General features: G+C 34.1%; 2 protein-coding genes across 4 annotated transcripts; both read right to left on the bottom strand.

Moving 5' to 3' along the window:
• Positions 1–205: 205 nt before the first annotated feature.
• LOC131595988 (uncharacterized) lies at positions 206–8339 on the bottom strand. 3 transcript variants are annotated; one of them, XM_058868528.1, is made up of 16 exons: positions 8039–8339; positions 7739–7846; positions 7372–7539; positions 6745–7044; positions 6493–6587; positions 5775–5859; positions 5443–5652; positions 4710–4769; positions 4379–4458; positions 3203–3522; positions 3021–3112; positions 2804–2933; positions 1356–2500; positions 985–1280; positions 709–891; positions 206–605 (listed from the first exon to the last, which is right to left on the bottom strand). In XM_058868528.1, the coding sequence occupies exons 1-16, from the start codon at positions 8183–8185 to the stop codon at positions 467–469; spliced, it is 3558 nt and encodes a 1185-aa protein (XP_058724511.1). In that variant the 5' UTR covers positions 8186–8339; the 3' UTR covers positions 206–466. The 3 variants fall into 3 exon arrangements, with proteins under 3 accessions (XP_058724511.1, XP_058724513.1, XP_058724512.1); XM_058868529.1 differs by having other exon boundaries at positions 208–605; positions 709–888; positions 8039–8338; XM_058868530.1 differs by lacking the exons at positions 7739–7846; positions 8039–8339 and having other exon boundaries at positions 6745–6854; positions 7372–7510.
• Positions 8340–18018: 9679 nt separating this feature from the next.
• LOC131600337 (uncharacterized) lies at positions 18019–20052 on the bottom strand. Its single transcript, XM_058872516.1, has 6 exons — positions 19632–20052; positions 19232–19346; positions 18916–19127; positions 18791–18818; positions 18449–18557; positions 18019–18320 (listed from the first exon to the last, which is right to left on the bottom strand). Exons 1-6 carry the CDS (start codon positions 19893–19895, stop codon positions 18218–18220), a joined length of 831 nt encoding a protein of 276 aa, XP_058728499.1. The 5' UTR covers positions 19896–20052; the 3' UTR covers positions 18019–18217.
• Positions 20053–20400: the final 348 nt, after the last annotated feature.

Below are 20400 nucleotides of genomic sequence, written 5' to 3'. Positions count from 1 at the left end.
ACTCACAAATGATAATTACCTTCCATGAAAGTGCTTCAACATATAAAATATAAAAATTATTTATTAACGGTAAGCAAAATAAATACATAAAACACAGTAAAACATATAACTGCATTAACTCAATAAAAACAGATAGACAAATAAGAAGTGTCTTTGTAGTCAGAATTTATGGTAAAGAGAATGAAGATGACAACACATGGCAGCTGGTATGCAAATCTAGTGAAAATAAGATTATTAAAAAAATGCTAGTGTACACATCTAATCGTTTTTACAATTTCCACTTATTCGAATCCAATTGCTCTATTTAAATTACAATCCCTACCCATGACCATATTAATCATAGGGGAAAATAAACTATATGAGCCTATTGCTATGCTAACCACCAAAGTCAAAGCTTATTGTTTATGTAACTAAAATAACAACGAATGAATGGCCCTATTATTAAATTAAACCTAAGCTACAATGTTCAATCATGTTCTGTTATATTTTCCATGTTAGCAGCATACTGTGAAGATATCTTTCTGTACAAATCACCTTCACACAACAATGATATATCTTCCGGAGACAACATTTTACCTCTGCTCAAATAATGTTGAGCACTTCGCCTGCGTTAAAAACATTGAACAGATGATTTAAGAATTTTCTGATTAACTTTTTCAATCATTGGAAAGGCTGAAAACAACTGAATTTGATACCACAAATATGTACCTTCCTTTTCTCATGTTTTTAACACCTTGTGACATGCGGAAACCCTCTGAAATTGAAATTTGGCGTAGTGAAGAGAGAAATTCATTGAATGCAATGCCTATAATTGCAGATGATGATCTTTTAGGAACAATGGATCGGATCACGTTAAACAGAGATGTTCTGCTTTCGTTGTATTGCATACTGCTAAATTGATATCAATATTAACAAATAATGAAAATTTATTTGAAGAAACAGGTGTAGACAACTATGAAAGTGAAAGGCAGGCTATATATATACCTCTTTTTATCATTTCTTGTGCTGTTCACCTCTAATAGCTCTTTAGTATGGTTATTCATTGTTTTGGTGTCGTCCTGTCTAGATAACTTCCCCATAGCCATAATATTTGTAGTAGAAGCCAACATCTCTAAAGTTACGTCTACCCTGTTCTCAAAACCGACTTTGGATCCCGCGTCAACTATATGCTTGGCATAAAAGCAGAAACCATGTTCAGCAATCGTTGACATCATCATTTGCTCATCATACCAACTAAATGTGGCATCATCAGCCAGGAAAATTGGAGGTTCCATAATACCCTGCATGGTTAGAGTATTATAATGAGGGTAAGGATACAATACAGTTGAAAAAAACAAAATTTTCAAGGTACTTACACACTGTTTTTGTTGGTGATTACGAAATAACAAGTCAGCTTCTGAAATTAGATCGCTCAGTCCACTAGCAAGTTTAACAACTTCGATGGCGCCTATCTGTTCTGAGGTGGCATGCTGTCTTAAATCTGGTTGACAATCACGAAGTTTCCTCCACGAATTTTGCACCAGATCTATCTCAATAGATGAACAGTCAACAGACTTTGGGTCCAACTTTAAATCAGTTTGACTGCACTGATCCATCACAGATGCAGATGCAATTTCCATGTTCACATCAGTAAAATCTTGTGAAATTGCTCTTGGAGAAGATTTGGGAATTTCAGTATTCACCAACAAATCTTGATCTTTAGGAACTTTGGCCACGGGCTGACAAACCCTGAAAGAGAATGGTTTCAGTTCATTATCCAGAGAAACATCTACTGGACAGGCAAGCTGCCCAGAAGACACTACTTCAGATTTTGCAGTCTCGGAAACAAAGCTTGGTTCTGGAAACCGGGACAGATCAGGTGATTTATGTGTTTTGTTTAAGCATGCATCATAAGTTGTATCTAAATATTTACAATGTTCCTCCTCTGAATCTTCCAAACTAGAATGCAGCAGCTCGCAAAAAGACATGTTGGCATAGCTTTGATTCAATAGAAACTTAAAGAAAGATTCAGTGTTGCCTTCATGGGTTTGTCTCGTGTAAGCTTCGTCATGAACATTTACAGAATGTCTACTATTTGGATCCTTATCCATATCATCAGAGGACATCACAAAAAGTTGACCTTGGTCCTTTTGCAAAGAGGGTGTTACTGGGGATCCAGAACAATTGCTAAGCTCAGTGATAGAACTATATTGACTATCAAACTCACCGCAGTCTGCAATAGGTTCAATTCTGTTCATGACCTCTACCTTGGGCTCTAAACAACCAGTTCCTGTACACTGCAAATCTAAGCTATTTTGCTCGTCATTTATGCAAAGCTCTTCGTTAACTAACCCTTCCCATCTTGAGTTAGTTTCTGCTATGGTTATTGACTTGGAAACTTCATTCTCAATTAGTTTGGATAACTCTGAGGGAAAACTCCAAGGTATCATCTTTGGTAGTATCTTATGACCAGCCTCAAGATCAAAAGGAAGTGAGCCATATAGTGTCTGTACTTTTTTGTCTGGACAGTGAAAAAAGAAATCACAAGTTTCAACAAGCCGTTAATAAGATAAATGGGTAAACTATAATTGTAAGAGAACGATCAAATTATACGTTAGTGATCCAAAATTTGAGCAGTTATGGTTTTCTTGTAAGTCATATACATGCATATCTACAATCTAGTTCCAAACATAAAGCGCGTAACAATTTGAAGATAAGGAATATATTTAACATAATATATTTCTATCTATTAATCAGAAGATATATTTAATATATGATTATCAATTAAACAGTATCTTCATTTGAAAATGGTATGTTATGTCACCTGTACTATCTTTTTTATTCTGCAGCCAGAACTGAAGATGCATAATGGTTTTACGAATATCTCTGTCACAAGATTGGATAAACTTCTCTAGTAAAAGAGGACTGAGGTTGACTTCTTCTGTGCCACAAACCTGCAGATCATCCACAGAAGATACAAATTTCACTTTCAGTCTTCATTTTCCCTTCTTTTAAGGGGTTCGAAATTCTAAATCACATACCATGAACAAATGGCAAAGCAACTCATCCGGCAATGGCAATGAGAAAGAAACACGTTGTCGACAGAGATTAATTGGCAGGCCAGCATTATAACCTAATTGACAAAAATGAACACATTAATATTAACACATTGATAAAAGCTATATGCAGAGCAATAATGCACTATTGAAGCAAGCCATCTCACTGTTGCTGGTCAGTATAATTGGCCCTTTTGCTGTCTCGGCAATGTGTTGTATGGCAGCAATACATCCACGGTCTTCAGGAAAAACGATGTCAACATCCTCAACTAGAATTAAAGATTGGACAGTACCAGATGTAAGTGCACCATTATTGTCGTGCAACTTCTGAGATGCTCCGCCAGGACTATTATCTCCAACATCGGATATGGCTATCATTTCAATCACATCATCAGCCATCTCTTCGGCTGCTTTCACATCAGGCAAAGCTGTAGTTGGGAGCAAATTCACAGTTCTCTTCTCTAAACTCACAGAGTGTTTCACTAAACTGAGATATACAGCATATAAAATATGTTACCACAGTATCTTGATAGTAGTGCTTTTTAAAACAAGTAACTTGATTTTATTAAAATAAAATTGAATTAAGGAAGAAGGTCTCATCATCAGTGAAGAATGAATATCGCAACCAGCCCAGTCAATATTAAAAGCAAGCTTATTGCTAAAGAGTTAAGACATCTATGGACCCAAAACACTTATTAAATGCTTAGCTCATGTTTGTTTTGGTAATTAGTATTTGCTTACAATTCAGAACATCTAAAATCTGTTTTTCTCTTTTCAATTGGATAGAGGCTAAAAATATGAAATTACTAACATAAAGACAACATAAAAATCTGAATGTGATTTACAACAGCTCCTACTACCACAAAGCTTTTTGCTATCCAGCATACAGAAGTGTTCATCCTATAGAGTTTCTACATGGGTATGTAGGGATGAAAATGGGTGATGGACCTAGTAGGGGTACCTGCAAAAGTTGTTCATGATGAGTAGGATAAAATTATTTGCTTAAAGGATAGGAGATGGGTGTAGGCAATTGTCTGCAAAGTTTGAAGGGAGTTCATGTGGTGCAGGTACTGAGTACGGGTCCCTTACTACTCAACACGCCTCATACTCAGACGTGCTTATTTATATAAATATAAACAAATTAATAAAAATTAGCCTGAACCTAACATTAACTAGGACTTGGAATTTATGATTTTGTTGTTCAAGAAGTTTATCATAACATTTTTATTCAGCATTCAAAATAAGCCAATAAAATGTTGAAGGAAAGTGAAAGCACGGGTATTAGACTATCAAGTACTGTCACAATAGTTATTAGTAAGCATTGACAGGACAAACTACCAAACCTTTTGACACCATGTGATCCAAGAGCATCTCCAAAATACTGCTTGACAGCAGCCCCATTTCGCCAATCTGATGCATTGAGCTGTTGACATGAGAGAAAACCTTTAATAGTTTTGGCCAAATTAATAACGGAAATTACAGATACATAAAAACAAAGAAAGGAATCGTTTTTAGCAACTTAAAGATTAAATTTTTTTTTTTTTTGAAAGGATGCTCATAGGACTGCCAAGATATTAAAGATTTACAGGGGCATGGGATCAATGAATATTATCATTACAAAGGTGGATTAGTTGAAAGCATAAATAACCAAAACAAATTTATAAACAGGGATACCTCTAAAACCTCAAACCCTTGCTCTCGGGCACAAGCATATACAGCTGCAGACTTGCCACTCTGCAATATCAGACTCATGCTTCAGCAACCAATATGAAGTTATGGACACGAAATGTATATGCAGAAAACGTGAATTTGGGAGCACTGAGAGTGATAATTCTGAATTATCAACAACCACATTCAACTTAACCATGACAATTAACTTACGGCACAAACTGGACGTTTTAGATTTTATATCTTTGATCCGAATACCAAACATGCCATGAAAATCATTCCAAACAACTATTATGTTAAATAAGTTTCAATGACTTATAGAATTTTCCTTGACGGATATTATGCATAACTGAACAAAGGTGCAGCTATGTTACACTAATCCATTGCAAGAAAATTTTATAAAGCACAAATGGAAAAGTTTGGACTTCATCACTTATTTCTAAGAAAATGCCAAGAAAGATAAAGATAACTGTTCTGTGTATTATCATTACAAACCCAGTTAAATTACTAAATTTTTCTGAATATTTTCTGATCATATATAGTAGAATGGAGGTAGCAAAATACTCAAAAGTACAACAGAAGGTGTTATACAATTTTTATTTAAAAATAAATAAATAAAAAAGACTGAGATTTCAATCAAATGATCCTTAGAGGGCAGAAGATCCAAAGAATTCAATTCTGAAATGGTTATATAATCAGTTCATTCATAGCATAACGGAAAGGTTATGTATTTGCATACCCCAACTGGTCCTGTAATTAAGAGAACATTCTTTAGGGAACCCTCATCTTTTGAAGCATGGTCACAATCAGCAGAGTTATAATCGCTATCAACATTTGGTATGTCAATATGATCCTTGTCAGAGGAACCCTTTCTGTTTTGGTAACGTCTTTCATGCCAAAGATGTAACCAGTCTCGCAAGAATTTCAGGGATTCATTATTACCGCATACCTAAATAAATATCATAGAACAAGAAAAGTATGATTCAGGAAGTATGGACACTTATAATCAAAACATGCAACTTCAATGTTTACTTCTAAAAAAGAATACGCTGTGAACTAGAATTGTCAGACCTCTGAGGCTTTTGTTGGTTTATACTTGTGTATCCATAAGCTGCTCTCAGCCTTATCTTCACAACTATGGCAGAAAGAACTCATTCTGCAATATGATAGAAGGGAAAACTTCACTATCGGGAAATAAATTTGCTAGCAAAGCTTTGCAGAGGAATTGAAAAATAGTAACAATGGTCTTATTATAAAACAAGCAACAGTAATACAGCCATTTTCTTTTAAATGATCAATCAATCTCATTCCTAAACAACCGATGGGATCAGAGTAACCAGACCATACCAAGTAGTTTAGGGAAAGAACGTGGAATAAGGGTAGCAGAAATAAGTTGCTGAAACTCGTATAGCACATATATCAAGATGTATACGTTAGACACCACAAAATGATCTCACAACCTCAAAATTCTTTAAGATAAATAACTACAAATCAACCAATTAACTAGGGCATATATATTTTAAAGACATAAGGGTCAACTAATTGAGCTCTAGACAAAAGTTTGATGACTGCTATATTAGTGGGAAAAAAAATGAGGACAAGGAAGTTATGTACAAGACAGTCGCCAAAAGGCTGGTAGCAGCATATGCAATATAAAGGGAATGTGCATAACATAAATATGAAATCACCAAAAACAAAATATAAAACTAGTCAGGTTGGCTTGGCAACAATGACATAATTGGATGTTGTAAAGTTTCCCATAAGACGTCAGGTGTGGATCACATTTAACCTTTCACGAAGAAACATACTCGGTGGCTCGGTATCTGATTTTCCAAAAATGCACGCTTGCCCAGATACAGTACTGTCATCATCCACCTCCAAGTCCTGGAAATAATTTTTGAAAACAGTAAAAAGTCATTGGCATAGAGCTGAGGTATACTTCCCCCTCTAAACTAGTTTCCACTGATTACCTACTGTTTGGAAAGGGGGAAGGTTACTACAAACAGAAGTTGTTAATTAGATAATACAAAAAACTACATACCACTATGACATCTTCTGGCTTTAAAGTGCATGTTGCTTGCTCATTAGCTAGCACAGCTGAGTTTTCTGGTGACTTTTCCCTCATATTTTCTGACAGTGTACATAGTTTATCTGAATAAGACAATGCATTCTGAGATATTGAAGTGCTCGAGGGTTTCACACCACTAAGAAAGTTATCAAAATTTAAGGGTTCAATAGAACCCTCCAAAACAGATAAATTTGAACTTTCTGGACCACAATCTACAACAGTGGTATTTCCCAAAAATTTCCAGTCACTCCAGTCAAGAGATGAAGTATAATCCTGCATTAGCAAAATTTTTGGCTAGCTCAAACAAAAATGAAAAAACAGAACATAAAACCCAGAGAGCAGGGCTACACACAGAAGCACATAAAGTGAGTGAGCTTTCACTTCTAAGGGTAAAATAACAAATCTCAACTGTGTTTGTTATGCATGTACATGTAGAAATACTATCAACAGATGAGATTCCTAACTTCACACTCAAAAGTAAACTGTTCCCTTTTACACACACAAAACTACATAAAAAGGTATGTGCCCGAATAAACTACAAACAACTAATTTAATCTCAAATCAAGCAACCAGATTAAATCAAAGACCGAACTACCATACCCGAGTATCTTCAAATACATGAATAGAACCACATATAGTTCTTCTACTCCCCCCCTTAGCATCAGACAAACAGCCTTCTGAACCAGCTGAATCCCTAGATTTCTTCTCCACCTTCCACGATGAAAAGAACGGATGTATCTGCTTTCCCGCAAACATCTTTGAATTTTCCTGATCCAAATGGAGGTAGAAAACTCAGTACAAGAACATAGAACATATCACATCATACAAAAGCAACAAATAAATCCAAGTTGCACACACAATATGGTAAGATCTCATAAATATTCCTTTAAAAAATCCCTGAAAAGTCTTCTTATATACAGAGGAACACTTAATAAGCAAAACTCAATCGAATTGAATGATCACTAACCTCAGCTGACAATTTCGCCTCCAACCGCAAATCAATTTTCCGAAACACATCAGGCAAAGTATTCCCCTTAACTCCACTAACCAAAGCTTTTTTCCTCGGCGTATTATTCTGCATAAAACAATAAACATGCATTACAAATTACTTAACCATCTCAGTCATCTCAGTCTCAAAACTCAATGCATAATTGAAAACAATAGCAGAAATCCAAACCAACTATGTCAATTACTCCAATTCACCACATTGTAGCACTGATCAAAACCATAACTTGATAAAATCAATGATAATGATAGTGATTATTACCCTGGAGGATTTCTTTGCAGGAGTGGTTAATCCTGGTGATTTCCTCTTCTTGTTGGTGATTTTGGGGGCACATGATGGTTGAAGCTCTTCGGTTTGTTCAACTACTGATTTTGAATTAGGTGTGGCGAGATCGCAGGGGTTGTTCATGGTGCGAGGGTTGGATTCAATTTAGGTGAAATTGATGAATTAGGGTTTTATATATCGAGAGTGTAACGGAAAACAGAAAATTAGTAAAGATAAAATAATTTGTTTTATTTATTTTTTATTTAAAAAAAATGAGGCCAAAAATAGTTAAATGTGGCGAGAATTGGAGGGAATAAACTCTGATTATCATGTAGATACTCATCATTACTCAAGAGTAATCAGATCCTTAATCATAACATAGTCACATCTATTTTGATTTCTTTATTAAGAAAAACATCTTTGTTTTATAAAAAAAAAAAAACACTCCAGTAAAATAAAATGGTAAACAACAGATAACATAGACGTGTATATTTGTTTTTAATACTAATAGTAAATATGTTTTTCCTTTTTTATATATTTTTTATAAATTTTTATTTTATTAGTAAAAAAATGAATTTGATCTTTAAATTTTCTGTTATCAATTTTAGTCAGATTTATTTAACAAAAATTTATGTCTTGTGTTTCAAGTGACTTAACTTGTCCATGTACCGTTTGGCTGAGTTTTTTTCGATTGTAAAAGTTACTTTTAACTTAAAGTTAAAAATAAAAGCTTTATAAATAAAGCTAAAATTGTTTGGTAATATTTATAATTTTTCAACTTAAAAAAAAATTAAACTAAATCATTTGATATATATTTATGAAAATATTTTATTTAATATATAGATGAAATAATCTTAAAAAGTAAAAGAATAATAAAATACGATTTTTCATCTACATTTAATATAATATTTGATGTAAAATATTTGCAGTGGAAGTATTGTTTTTTGGTCATATTTTTAAAAATAATAAAATATTAGTTATATAGGTGATAGACATTAATGTTAAGGCTAGTTTTTTTGGGATGTTTAAAGCTATTTTGAAACAAAGAGAGACTGTTGGAACTGTGCAGACCCTACGGAACCAAATGTTGCAGGAATGTAAGTTTAATATTAAGTAGTTATATCATGGCCTATCAGCTGATACTCCCACTGTTTCTTGGTACAATCCGATATAACAAAGCTCGACCTAGGGTTGTAATGTTGTTATGGTTGGTCTGTCATGACAAACTAGCAACTAATGCTAGATTACATAGATTTGGAATGGTGGCAAACACTCGATGTATGTTCTGTACCAAAGATGAAACTATTAACCACTTGTTCATTGGTTGCTTGAAATTGAAGGATGTTTGGGCTAAAGTGTTGAACTGGATAAGAATACAACATGACCCGATGGAATGGGAAGATAAACTCAATTGGATCTCGCATCATTATAAAGGTAAAGGTTGGAGGGCTAGCCTGGTGAAGCTTGCATTTACAGAGACCATATATGAGATTTGGACATATCGTAATGATATTTGTTTTGGGCATACTGTGAATAATATGAATATAGATGAAAAAACCATTGAGTTGATTGTTTATAGAGGGTGGACTAGTCATTTGCTTAGACCACATATAGCTATTTTAATGTTGCCTTAATTGTAGGTTTTATCTTTTGGTGTATTTGAGGCTGGATCCTAGCGATCGCCTTGTATTACCTATTTTTTGGATTAATATAATCCCTTGATTCAAAAAATGGATACAAATTAAAATAAAATACTACTATAATACTAAAAGATATGAAATATGTTATGAAAGTTAAATGAATATTTTTTTATAAATATTTCAAAATATGTGAAGATAATGTTTGCATGTGAATGAATAATGATTTTTTTTTGAAATAGATAAAATAAAATAATATGGAAAGAATTATGAAAATGTATGTTGGAATGAAGAATTGAAAAATAATATATAATAATGTGATAGTAAAATTGTATTAATTGAGATTCGAAAATATATAATTATGTACGAGTAAATGTTTTGAAAAGTGATTATAAAGTTACTTTCAACTGCTTTAATAGAAGCTCCTTAAATTATATTTTTATTCATAAAATAAAAGTCACTTTTTTTATAAGGAGCTTTTTCTAAATATTGTTTGGCCCTACTTCTCCTTTAAAGTAGAAGATAAGTCAACAAAAATTTAGGTCAAACGGTACCTAAGAATTTAAAATACTCTTAACATAATAACTAAATTATTTAAATATTTAATTTGACAATTTAATTTTAAGTTGGAGTTATATATAAAATAATAAACTCAAGAATTTTAAATTAAATTGAAAAAATTTACAATTGTTTAGTTGAATTTCAAACTACTAGTGTTAATCAGAGACTAAATTTTCACTTGAATCATGTTGATGGCGTTCACTCTTTTGCTATTGGCTCGTGAGTATTAGAAGTTATCATTAGATTTTGTTTGGGACTTGGGAATTTAGAGGGGGAAGAAGGGAGAGCTTCAAAATTTTATTTTTAAAACCTGTTTTGGGTCGGCCATATCGATCCCACCCGACCACCATTAAAGGATCCCACTCCTTTCAGAATCTTCTCAAGTTACGAAAATTGTCATTTTGTTGATCACAAAGGATCTCAACTACAAGTACATCCAACGGCTCTTCGCAATCCACTTCTAATAAATATCAAGTTCGTTATTTCCCTCTGTCTATATATAGAAAAGACACCAAACTAAGGTAAAAAATTTCAAATTCAATTTTAATTCACTCTTTTTCCTCGCATATTGACTTTAGCGTATGAGTGATAACCTTGTAGGTCACCCTTTCCACCGCAACAGAAGCTTTAATTTGCCATCATCACCACTTCTTACCTCATTTCTGGTTCCTAAACAAAATAGTTGCGCCGTCTCTGGGTATCAATTTATGATTCCTACGAATTCACGTTCGTTCTTTGATTCATTAGTTTGATACCTCTTTAGTTTACCGAATCAAGAGCATTTCAAATCAAACACGGGGATCATCTCGTTTTGATTCAATTGATCATCATCTCAAGTATGATTGAATTTCCAAATCTGCAATTTCTAATACTTCAAGTTATGGTTATATTTAAAACTACTCGATTTGCTGCCGCGCGAAGCCGTTATTGCGTGTTAAGTTGTCGTTGCTAGCAGCAAGCAATCTACTGCTTATACCTCCTCCGCAAGGCATTACGAATCTTTGAGACACGGTTCTGTTGCATATAGATTGGATTCAGACTGCATATATAGTCAGATTTATTCAGGTTACTATAATCAATCATCTTGTTCCACCTCCCGTTTTGCAACCAGAAGCCTTACTTGGCCTCCAAGTGTTACAAGCAAACCTGTGCAAGGTAAAAAATGAACTGTTGAGTAACTTGTATAATAATGCTCATCAATAGAACTCACACACTCTTAAAGAAAGGTTACAACACATTGAAGAAAGCCTCTATATCGTCCTAATGTTGTCTGAGGAGAAGAAAGACGAAGCTCCTCGATCTAGAGACCGACATATGCGTAGGAAGTATCAAACTCTTCCCTATAGTCTCGGGGGTGATTGAGGTAGTCCCAATCCTTCCCCAATTCAAGTAGAAGATCAATTAAGAAATGTGCTGCCGAGTCATCTATTGTCATTTTGGATTTTAGAAAGTAAAATCCTAAGATCCATGGAGAAACCACCCAAGATGGGCGAATATGAAGGAAAGGGAGACCACGACGAGAATTTGCAGCTCGTAAACGACAGGCTAAACTGCTTTAGTATAAATGACGCATCTAATTGCAATCTATTTGCACTAACTCTTATTAGACCAGCCAAACTATGGCCTTCCAGACAAGAGCATTACATCCTGGATTGTTTTTTGTGAGCGGTTTTTTACTCGCTTCACAACTCGAAAAAGGCAATCGGTAACTGAAGCCGTCCTCACCAGGATCGTCTAAGGAAAGAAGGAAAACTTGAGGTCTTACATAGACCAGTTCACACAAGACGTTGTTGAAGTCGAGGGATTTTGGGACAACCTTCAATGTTGGATCTTCGAGAACGGCCTCCTAAGGGACCACCCCTTCATATCGAAAATAGGAAGACAGAAAATGCAGACTTTCCAAGAGGTGCTCACCATGGTGGAATCGTACTTGCTCCTAGAGGAGAAACTGAGCATGCGATTTGACAATACTGTTTCATTCAAAACCCACTTTAGTCGACCGGTCGAGAAGGAGAACTACCAGAGCTAAAAGGAACCTGATTGGGGTATGCAGGGAAGGAATGACATGTATACCCCCAACCCATTCTCGAGAGAAAATCTATCAGGATTGCACCAACGCCGAATTTCAGAAGGTAGGAACCCCACATCCTTACCTCGTACGGAAATATCCCGCATTGATAAATAAAAGTATTATGGCTTCCACAAGAGTCAGGACCATAACATTCATGATTGAATCCAAGTGAAGGATGCAATCGAGGGGCTGATTTAAGAAGGGCTGACTAACTGAATATGTCAATGGAAGGATGAAGAGGAAAATCGTCGACATGATGGACGTCTACAGAAATGAGGTAAGCATGTCGGTAAAATTTCCTGACTGGCCTATGTTGGTATTTCAAGACTTTGAGAAGGTTGGAAGCGTCCCCCACAAAAATTTTCCCTAGTAATCACTGCCACGATGGGGTAGTTTGATATCTCATGGAACCTTATTGACGATGGAAGCTTCTACGGTATAATATACTCGGAGTTAGTAAAAAATATGGACCTCGACAGATGCAACTTATGGTCGTACGAGGGCTCCAACCTCCAAGCATTCAATGGAAAAACTACTCATCCTTGGGGATACATGGATCAGGTGGTTTCCGTAGGCGACGAGAAAGACACCCAAAAGGTAAATTAACAATACTTTGTTGTCCCTTGAAGGATCGTCTACAACCGCATCTTGGGATGACCTTTTACAGCCATGTTGGACATTGTTTCCTCATCGGTGCATTTAAAGCTAAAGTATCACAATCTCCAAGGAGAATCAACCACCATCGGTGCTGACGTCAAGGGAAAAATAGAATATATCAATCCCACCAAAAAGATCAAAGAGAAGGCATGGAAAATGAGACTAATGTAACTTTTCTCATCACTCAACTCAGTATAATGGGAATTCGTCCTCCAAAAAATGGCTAGATCGGCCACAACGAGCGACGAAAATAAGCGGCGACTAGCCCGCCTGGTTATGTTTTCCTTCTTCCCATTCATGATTAAATGAAGTGATTCTAATTTCATCTCCTTTATGTACAGAAAAATTCCGCGATGATGAATGAAAGATGATATTTTCGAAAATCTTCACTTCTTTGTGATTATGTGTAGTATCTACAAACCCTTGGTATGACTGACGTAATCGATGCCCGGTACACCTAAAGTCAGGGGTACTGCCGAAGATGCTTTTCACATCCGGCCATATCAATCAATTCCCCCAAGCAATCATGACCCACCCCGTATGGTAGCTAGCCACTCCATATGCCGTGGTGGGTCGGTCACACATCTACGTCATATTGGGTTTTCATCTGATGGAGGGAACATGAACTGAAATTTGGCCGAAAATGGCCCCACTGACATCCAATTAACTTTGAGATAAGTCCTTGTAACTTTGTAGAGATCCAGAGTTATGCACCCCACATTCTACAAACACACCTCAAACAAGTCTAAAAACATGGAATATTTCACATTATGCATTTTTCAACTTATTTGCTCCTTTTTGGGTCTTGGATTGACATTGGGCATTGGCATAATACTTTTGAAACCTACTTTGATTTTATATTTCACTCACTTTTTCAAGAAATGATTTAAACTTAATTGAAAGGTTAGTAAAAACAATTTTAAATTACTAGACATTTAATAATTCACTTTTTAGAGGGTCAATCGAAGTGTTTTTTGAATTTTTCAACGTCTATTAATTGTACTACCTCAAAACCTCAAGACAACTTGAGATCAACTCCCCCTCAAGAGGGAAAGACGATTAATTGTCAAAATCCCATCTCTACGAATCGCTTGATATGAGATTTGGTTAAACATCATCTAAAGTGATATGATCCCCATCGATCCTTAGACTCTAAAACTAAGAGGACCATCAAGACTTTTGAGCATCACCATCAATGGCAACAAATACCTAGGTCAAAAAACAATTATTGAGCATCACCATTGACACCAACAAACACACTTTTTAGCATTACCACGAATGCTATCAACGACATAATTAAGCACCACCATTAATGCTTTAACAAATGTTGAACATCACCATCGATGCTAACGCTTCACCATCAAGATTACCATGAACAAATGGACCAATAGGCTTCTTTTTATACTCACGGTATAAACACTTTTTCAAATTTATCAACTTTTCAAAAAGTACCTTAAAAGCTGCAAAGAAATCCCTATAAAACAGAATTAGGTTTTCAACTTTGGTACATAAATCTTTTTTGGTCCTGGTGCGCTAATGGCTCTAAGAAGTCTAGGGTTAATCCATTTAGACCGTCTTAGTTTATCATTGCAAAAAGGATTTAAATGGCCAAGCTTATTATATAAAGAACATTTATAAACAAGGTGATTCAATTTCATCCTATTTTGTTAGTTATCTTTCCAAATGATCTATCGGGTTAAAACATATCCCAATTTTATTAAACGAATACATTTGATTTGATAAAATCAAATCAAGGTTTTATTTCTCATTCATAAATTTATTTAGGGTTTCACGTAATTTTTTTACTTCAATTTAAATTAATCGTATGAATCATATTTAGTTGATTTTAAGGATTTGCTTCTTATGTTTGCAATCTCTTCACAAAGTATCTTATTGCTATTTTCAATAATTATGCATAATCCTTAAGATCACTAATGTTCTTCTCTAACTTATCATTTTCTTTAGTGAGCTTGATACTAAGCTTAAATAATTGATTATGAGCTATAAAAGTTACCTCAGTTTCATTTTTCTTTACAGCTTTAAGACACACAATATCTTCTTCATAAAATTATTCTTTTTCAAGAGACCCTTCATAAGAATCTTGTGATGTATAATCGAGTATATTTTTGAAGACATGTCTAGAAGAGTCTTTGTAGGGATTTATCGATGTTTCCTCCATTGATTCATGGCTCTCTTCTTCACATGAAACTTGATATTAAGGATTGAAGATTCTTCCATAAGTTGATTCCTCACAATTTCTTTTGGATGTTGATTCTTCATCATCTCTTCGTTTATTAGATGAATCTACTTTGAATATTCCACTTGATGAAACTTCTTCAACATTTCTTTTGGATGTATCTTCCTCATCACATTCCTCAAATGATGACTATTTGAATGAATATTCATTTACTGAGATTGTTCTTTCAAACGAAACCACATGGTTTGTTTTTACCTTTTCTTTTTCAACAAAATCTCTTGATGAACTTGATGATGATTCTTCTAGGTGAATTAACTTGTTGAGTTTTTCAAGGATTTATTCTTTCCTAAATTTATCCTTAAAATTTTAAACACTTCTATCTCACGATTTAAGGATTGGATGGGGTTTCTCATTCCAATTATTAACTCTTATATATTTGTCAGATATAAAAATTCCAACATATCCTCCAAGATTTCCAATAGTTGAACATCATCTGTGAAGATAACCTTCACATTCACTTGATGTTTCAACTTCTTTGATGTATATTTTCATTCCCTTTTGCTTAATACTTTGAGAGACTACATAAGTCATTTTAAGAGTGTCACGCACTTCTTTGGCGGACTCACAAGTAAAAACATAATAAAATTCCTTGAAACTCAAGGTATTTATCAAAATATATTTGACTTTAAAATCAAGTTTGACTTTTTTCAAGTCCTCTTCAATCTAATCAAAATCGAATTTAATTACTACCTTATTATTAAAGGTGAAGGTAGGAATAAACTACCATTGTTTAAAATATGACATATTTCAAAATCGTTAGCTTTGATAAAAAAATTAAATCTCTTTTCCATTTTGTGATAATATAGATTTTTGATCTTAATTGATCATAAAAGAACTCACTCAACAAGTTTTTATGAATGTGTAAGAATTGATTATTCTAAAGAAAATTGACAAACGATTTATATAGGTGCTAGAGGCTACACACAAAAGTGAGAAAAAAATGAACATTGAGGTGAGTCAAATCATACTGTTAATTTGAATAAGAGAAAACAAAGACTTGAACCAAAAGTGATAAAATCTGGAAATGACAAACTTTGATTTGTATCATGAGGTGATGCTTGTGATTTGATTCAAACAATTACTTGATTTCAATCTTGGTTATTTTTTGAAAGTTTGTTTAGTCATTATTCGAGTCAAAGGGAATCATGATTTGAGTCATGAAGTCTTCTTAATCGAGTAAGAGAATTCTTTGATTTGAATCAGAGATACATAGCAGAAATCCTGATTTTTAAATGAATTTTTTATTCGAATCATGTATCAAAAGCACTTTATTTTAAGTTTTCTAACTTGTAATTCAATGTGAACATATGTTGACTTTTGACCAACTTGTTCATGATAAAAAAACACATTGAAATGGATCAAATCTAGTTTATGGAGTGTAACTGAAGACCAAAGGTACAATCTATACAAATGATCAGATTACAAACAAAATAATCAAAACAATAAATCAAATTACAATAAATCGACAAAGTTACGGAAACATTAAAACACAAATAAAAAAGTGAGAGGATAACACTATTACCGACAACACAATTTCAATTATATGGTTAGGATTGCACTGACACTTTTGTATGGTGTGAATTGCAGCAACACTTTTGATGGTGCGGTTGCAGCGACACCATTGTTATGTTTGATTCATGTTAAGTTATATGTCAAGTTGATGTTATGATAGTTTATGTCATGATATGTCATTTTAATTTTAATATCACCAAATAAAATTGCAACAACATAGAATAATTCACCGGAAAAAAATGGTCTACCGATTTTTTTTAAAATTCAATGTCACCCTTACAAATATACTGTATTTTTAAAAGAAAATCGATATTACCCTTACATTTTCACTAGATTTTAAAAAAAGCTGGTATAAACTATAGTATTTATACCCGACCTTTTGAAAAAGTTTGTATTTGCATATGAATTTATACCATACTTTTATAAAAATACGATATGACAGAAATTAGTATTTGCATATGATTTTACACCGGATTTTTATAAAAAAAAATGTAGTAAGATACAAATTGAATCAACATTTATACCGAACATCTTGTAAAAGCCAGCATTTAAAGGATATTTTGGTTAAATTGTCCATGGTGTTGCAGTGTCAGATACAAAATTAAGGGTCTGAGGTATAATCCTATAGAAACACACACCTTGACGCCCATGACCACTAAGACCTCAAACATGCCTATTAAAACTAGTTATCTTCATTCAATGTTGAGATACTCAAACATGCCTATTAAACTAGTTATCTTCATTCAATTTTGAGATAGATTTGGAGAAGGTGTTGATGTACAAGGAGAATTCGAGCCCATGACCACTAAGACCTCAAACATGCCTATTAAACTATTTATCTTCATTCAACGTGGAGATGGATTTGAAGGTGTTAAGGGTGTAATTTTTGAGAAAGTTTCAGCTTCGTTCAGTTCCACTGTCTCAAATTTATGTCAATATGTTGATTGTTAGGAACTACTGGATCTTCAACAGTGGTGGTGGAACACAGAGAAGCAACAGTGGAGGCAGTGGTGGTCTACACAGAGGTAACAGTGGAGACAATGGCGGAGGCAGTGGATAAAATGGTTTTAAATAGCTTATTAAAAACTAAGATAATGGAGCAAAACACAATTACTGAAATTTAATTGTATTTTTTATGAATCTGGTAAATTCAATTACAAGAAGGGAGTCATTTATATAGTTGATTCTTATCCAACATTATTGAAGACTTGACCCAATTAACACACACAATACTCTATCAAAGTCTTAAAGAGGAGTGTAAGAAAACAAGAACATTAAATCATTCATTAATTAAATAGTCAATACCATTTATAACGAGGCAGCAACCTAGTTGGAATCGAATACAGGGTTGCATCAACAAATAGCAAATAACAGTGTTATTTACAAATTATATACAAAAGCAAGAACTTGTATGAAGAAGTTAACAATTGGTTTCTTCAAACAAGGCACTTCAAGCTCCATGTACCATACATTTGCCATGTTCATGGAGCAGCCATCTTTAGAGCCTTCAACTTGAGAGCGAGTTTACCGCCTGAATGAACACCCTTTGCTGCAACTTTTAACAACGAACGGCTTTGGTACAGCCTGTTATCAAAAGATTAAACAATAAAAACTTTTAGATTAGTATCTGGAATATTGACATCTATTTTGGTAGCATTTAACTTGAAAGCATGACAACAGTTTTAGAGATAGAGGGAGAGGGTGTGTGTTACCCTGCCAGAGCAAGCCCCCAGGTAGAAAGCGTATAAAACAACTTCCCCGCATTCCAAATATCTAAAATCCTTTCCAGTTTGCTTGTACCAGCAAATGCTTTTGACAGATCTGTCATAAGATGATTTAAAACATGAGAGAAACATTTTGTAACTAACTTATCACAATAGCAAAAGGGGCGTGTAGTTGGATACTTCATTCAAAATTGTGTGAATGTAAATACTGTCAATGGTTGATAGACTGATTATAAAATAACTAGAAATTCTACAGAACAAGAATCAGAATTTTTTCTACGTAATACGCATCACTGCATCGGACTTATGGTAATCTGACAGCAAACTTACTTTCCTGTAGTTCCTCCGGTGACAACTTCTGCAATTATAATGAAGCAAATAATGTAAGATGCAGCATATATCAAATTTATAATATTCCATTTTGGTGTACGCATCGAGTGAGTGAGTGTGTATACCAGGGCTTTTGGGTTTGACATAATGCATCTTGCCATAAAGTTAGCAACTCCATCAACCACGTGTTCCTCACTGATGATCAAGTAACTCTCATCATCAATTCCGCTACATTCCTCAAAATTGACCGGATCCGTCTCATCCGCAACCCAAACCCACCAACTGGGCTCTTTAGCGTCCATATTGATTAAAATATCAGCCGATCGATAATCAACCTCTATCAAATACCAACAAAAAAACCAAAGAAGAACTTGTCAATATCAAAATAGTCTATCATGTCATCAACAACAGAGAAATTCAACTACATACATACATACATACCAGTGGCCTCTTTAAAAGGAAATTGATTTCCACCACAAACAGTTTCCTTTTGTAGAAACTTGAGACGAGTCAAGTACTCATCAGACCTCACCGTAGCAGCTAATCGCACGTGCAACTACAACCAAATAACACCCAAAACATAAATGTTAGAAATCTATGAAGCACAGACACCCCATAATAATTTGAATAGAGTAAATAAAGTAAACTTCATCCAAAGTGTCGGTCTTGGTGCTGGTGTCCGACACCGGTGTCGGTGCAAATTAGATAAAAATAGAAACCATAACAATATCAAAAACTATATTCATTGTAAGCATTATTCGGCATAATGAAGAACCAATTAACATTTTTCGAATAAAAAATGAGATAAATTTTATTTAAGAAAAAGGAATAGGGTATATACATCGGGAGGGCAATTGTTGATGAATGAATTGGATTCGGAGAGGTTACTCAGAAGCTTAAGATTCTGATCAAGCAAACTCCTGAGGCGTCGATTTTCCGATTGAAGAGACTCTAAGTCAATATCAGAAGGATGTCCAGCGTTATCGTTGGGGGTGACAGGGGGATTATGGTGACGGAGATGGTGGCCGCATTCAACGGCGGTCCAAGCGACGTCGGCGACTTCAAGCACCGTTTTCGCCATCTCTACGGCGTGTTCTGTACGCATGATTAGAATTTTAGGGATTGCGTAATTGGAGGTTTGAAATTAGGGCAAATGTATAGTTTGGTTTCTGAAATCCCTAATTGGATTTCGATTTGTCGTTGTCGTTTTCGTGTTGTGAGGGTGTACAATTGTATGAGCTGGTTTGTTGTTTTGTTTAAAAGACTAGATATACTCTTCATTCTATTATTATGATTTTTATATCAAATTTTTATCATTATAACTTTGTGTATGGAAATATAAAAAGGTGCATGAATCTATGTAACCTATTAAAAAAAATTTATGTGCATTATTTTTCTGTATATTTCGTTCTATTTTAGGTATTGATATTGGATTTTTTTGTTGCATATTAATCATTGTTTTATCAAAATTATTTTTTTATAAAGAAATAAACACATAATGAAATAATAAGTATTTAGTCATATTTTTAAAAATAATTTAATGAGATTAAATTTGTTGTAGAGGCTGAACTTTCATAATTTGCTAAATTAAATATATTTTAAATAAAATT

This window comes from Vicia villosa, linkage group LG4 (genome assembly GCF_029867415.1).
Source record: "Vicia villosa cultivar HV-30 ecotype Madison, WI linkage group LG4, Vvil1.0, whole genome shotgun sequence".
Classification (NCBI taxonomy): domain Eukaryota; kingdom Viridiplantae; phylum Streptophyta; class Magnoliopsida; order Fabales; family Fabaceae; genus Vicia; species Vicia villosa.
Note: the sequence above shows the minus strand (reverse complement) of the source record. Positions and strands in the feature narration are given on the sequence as shown.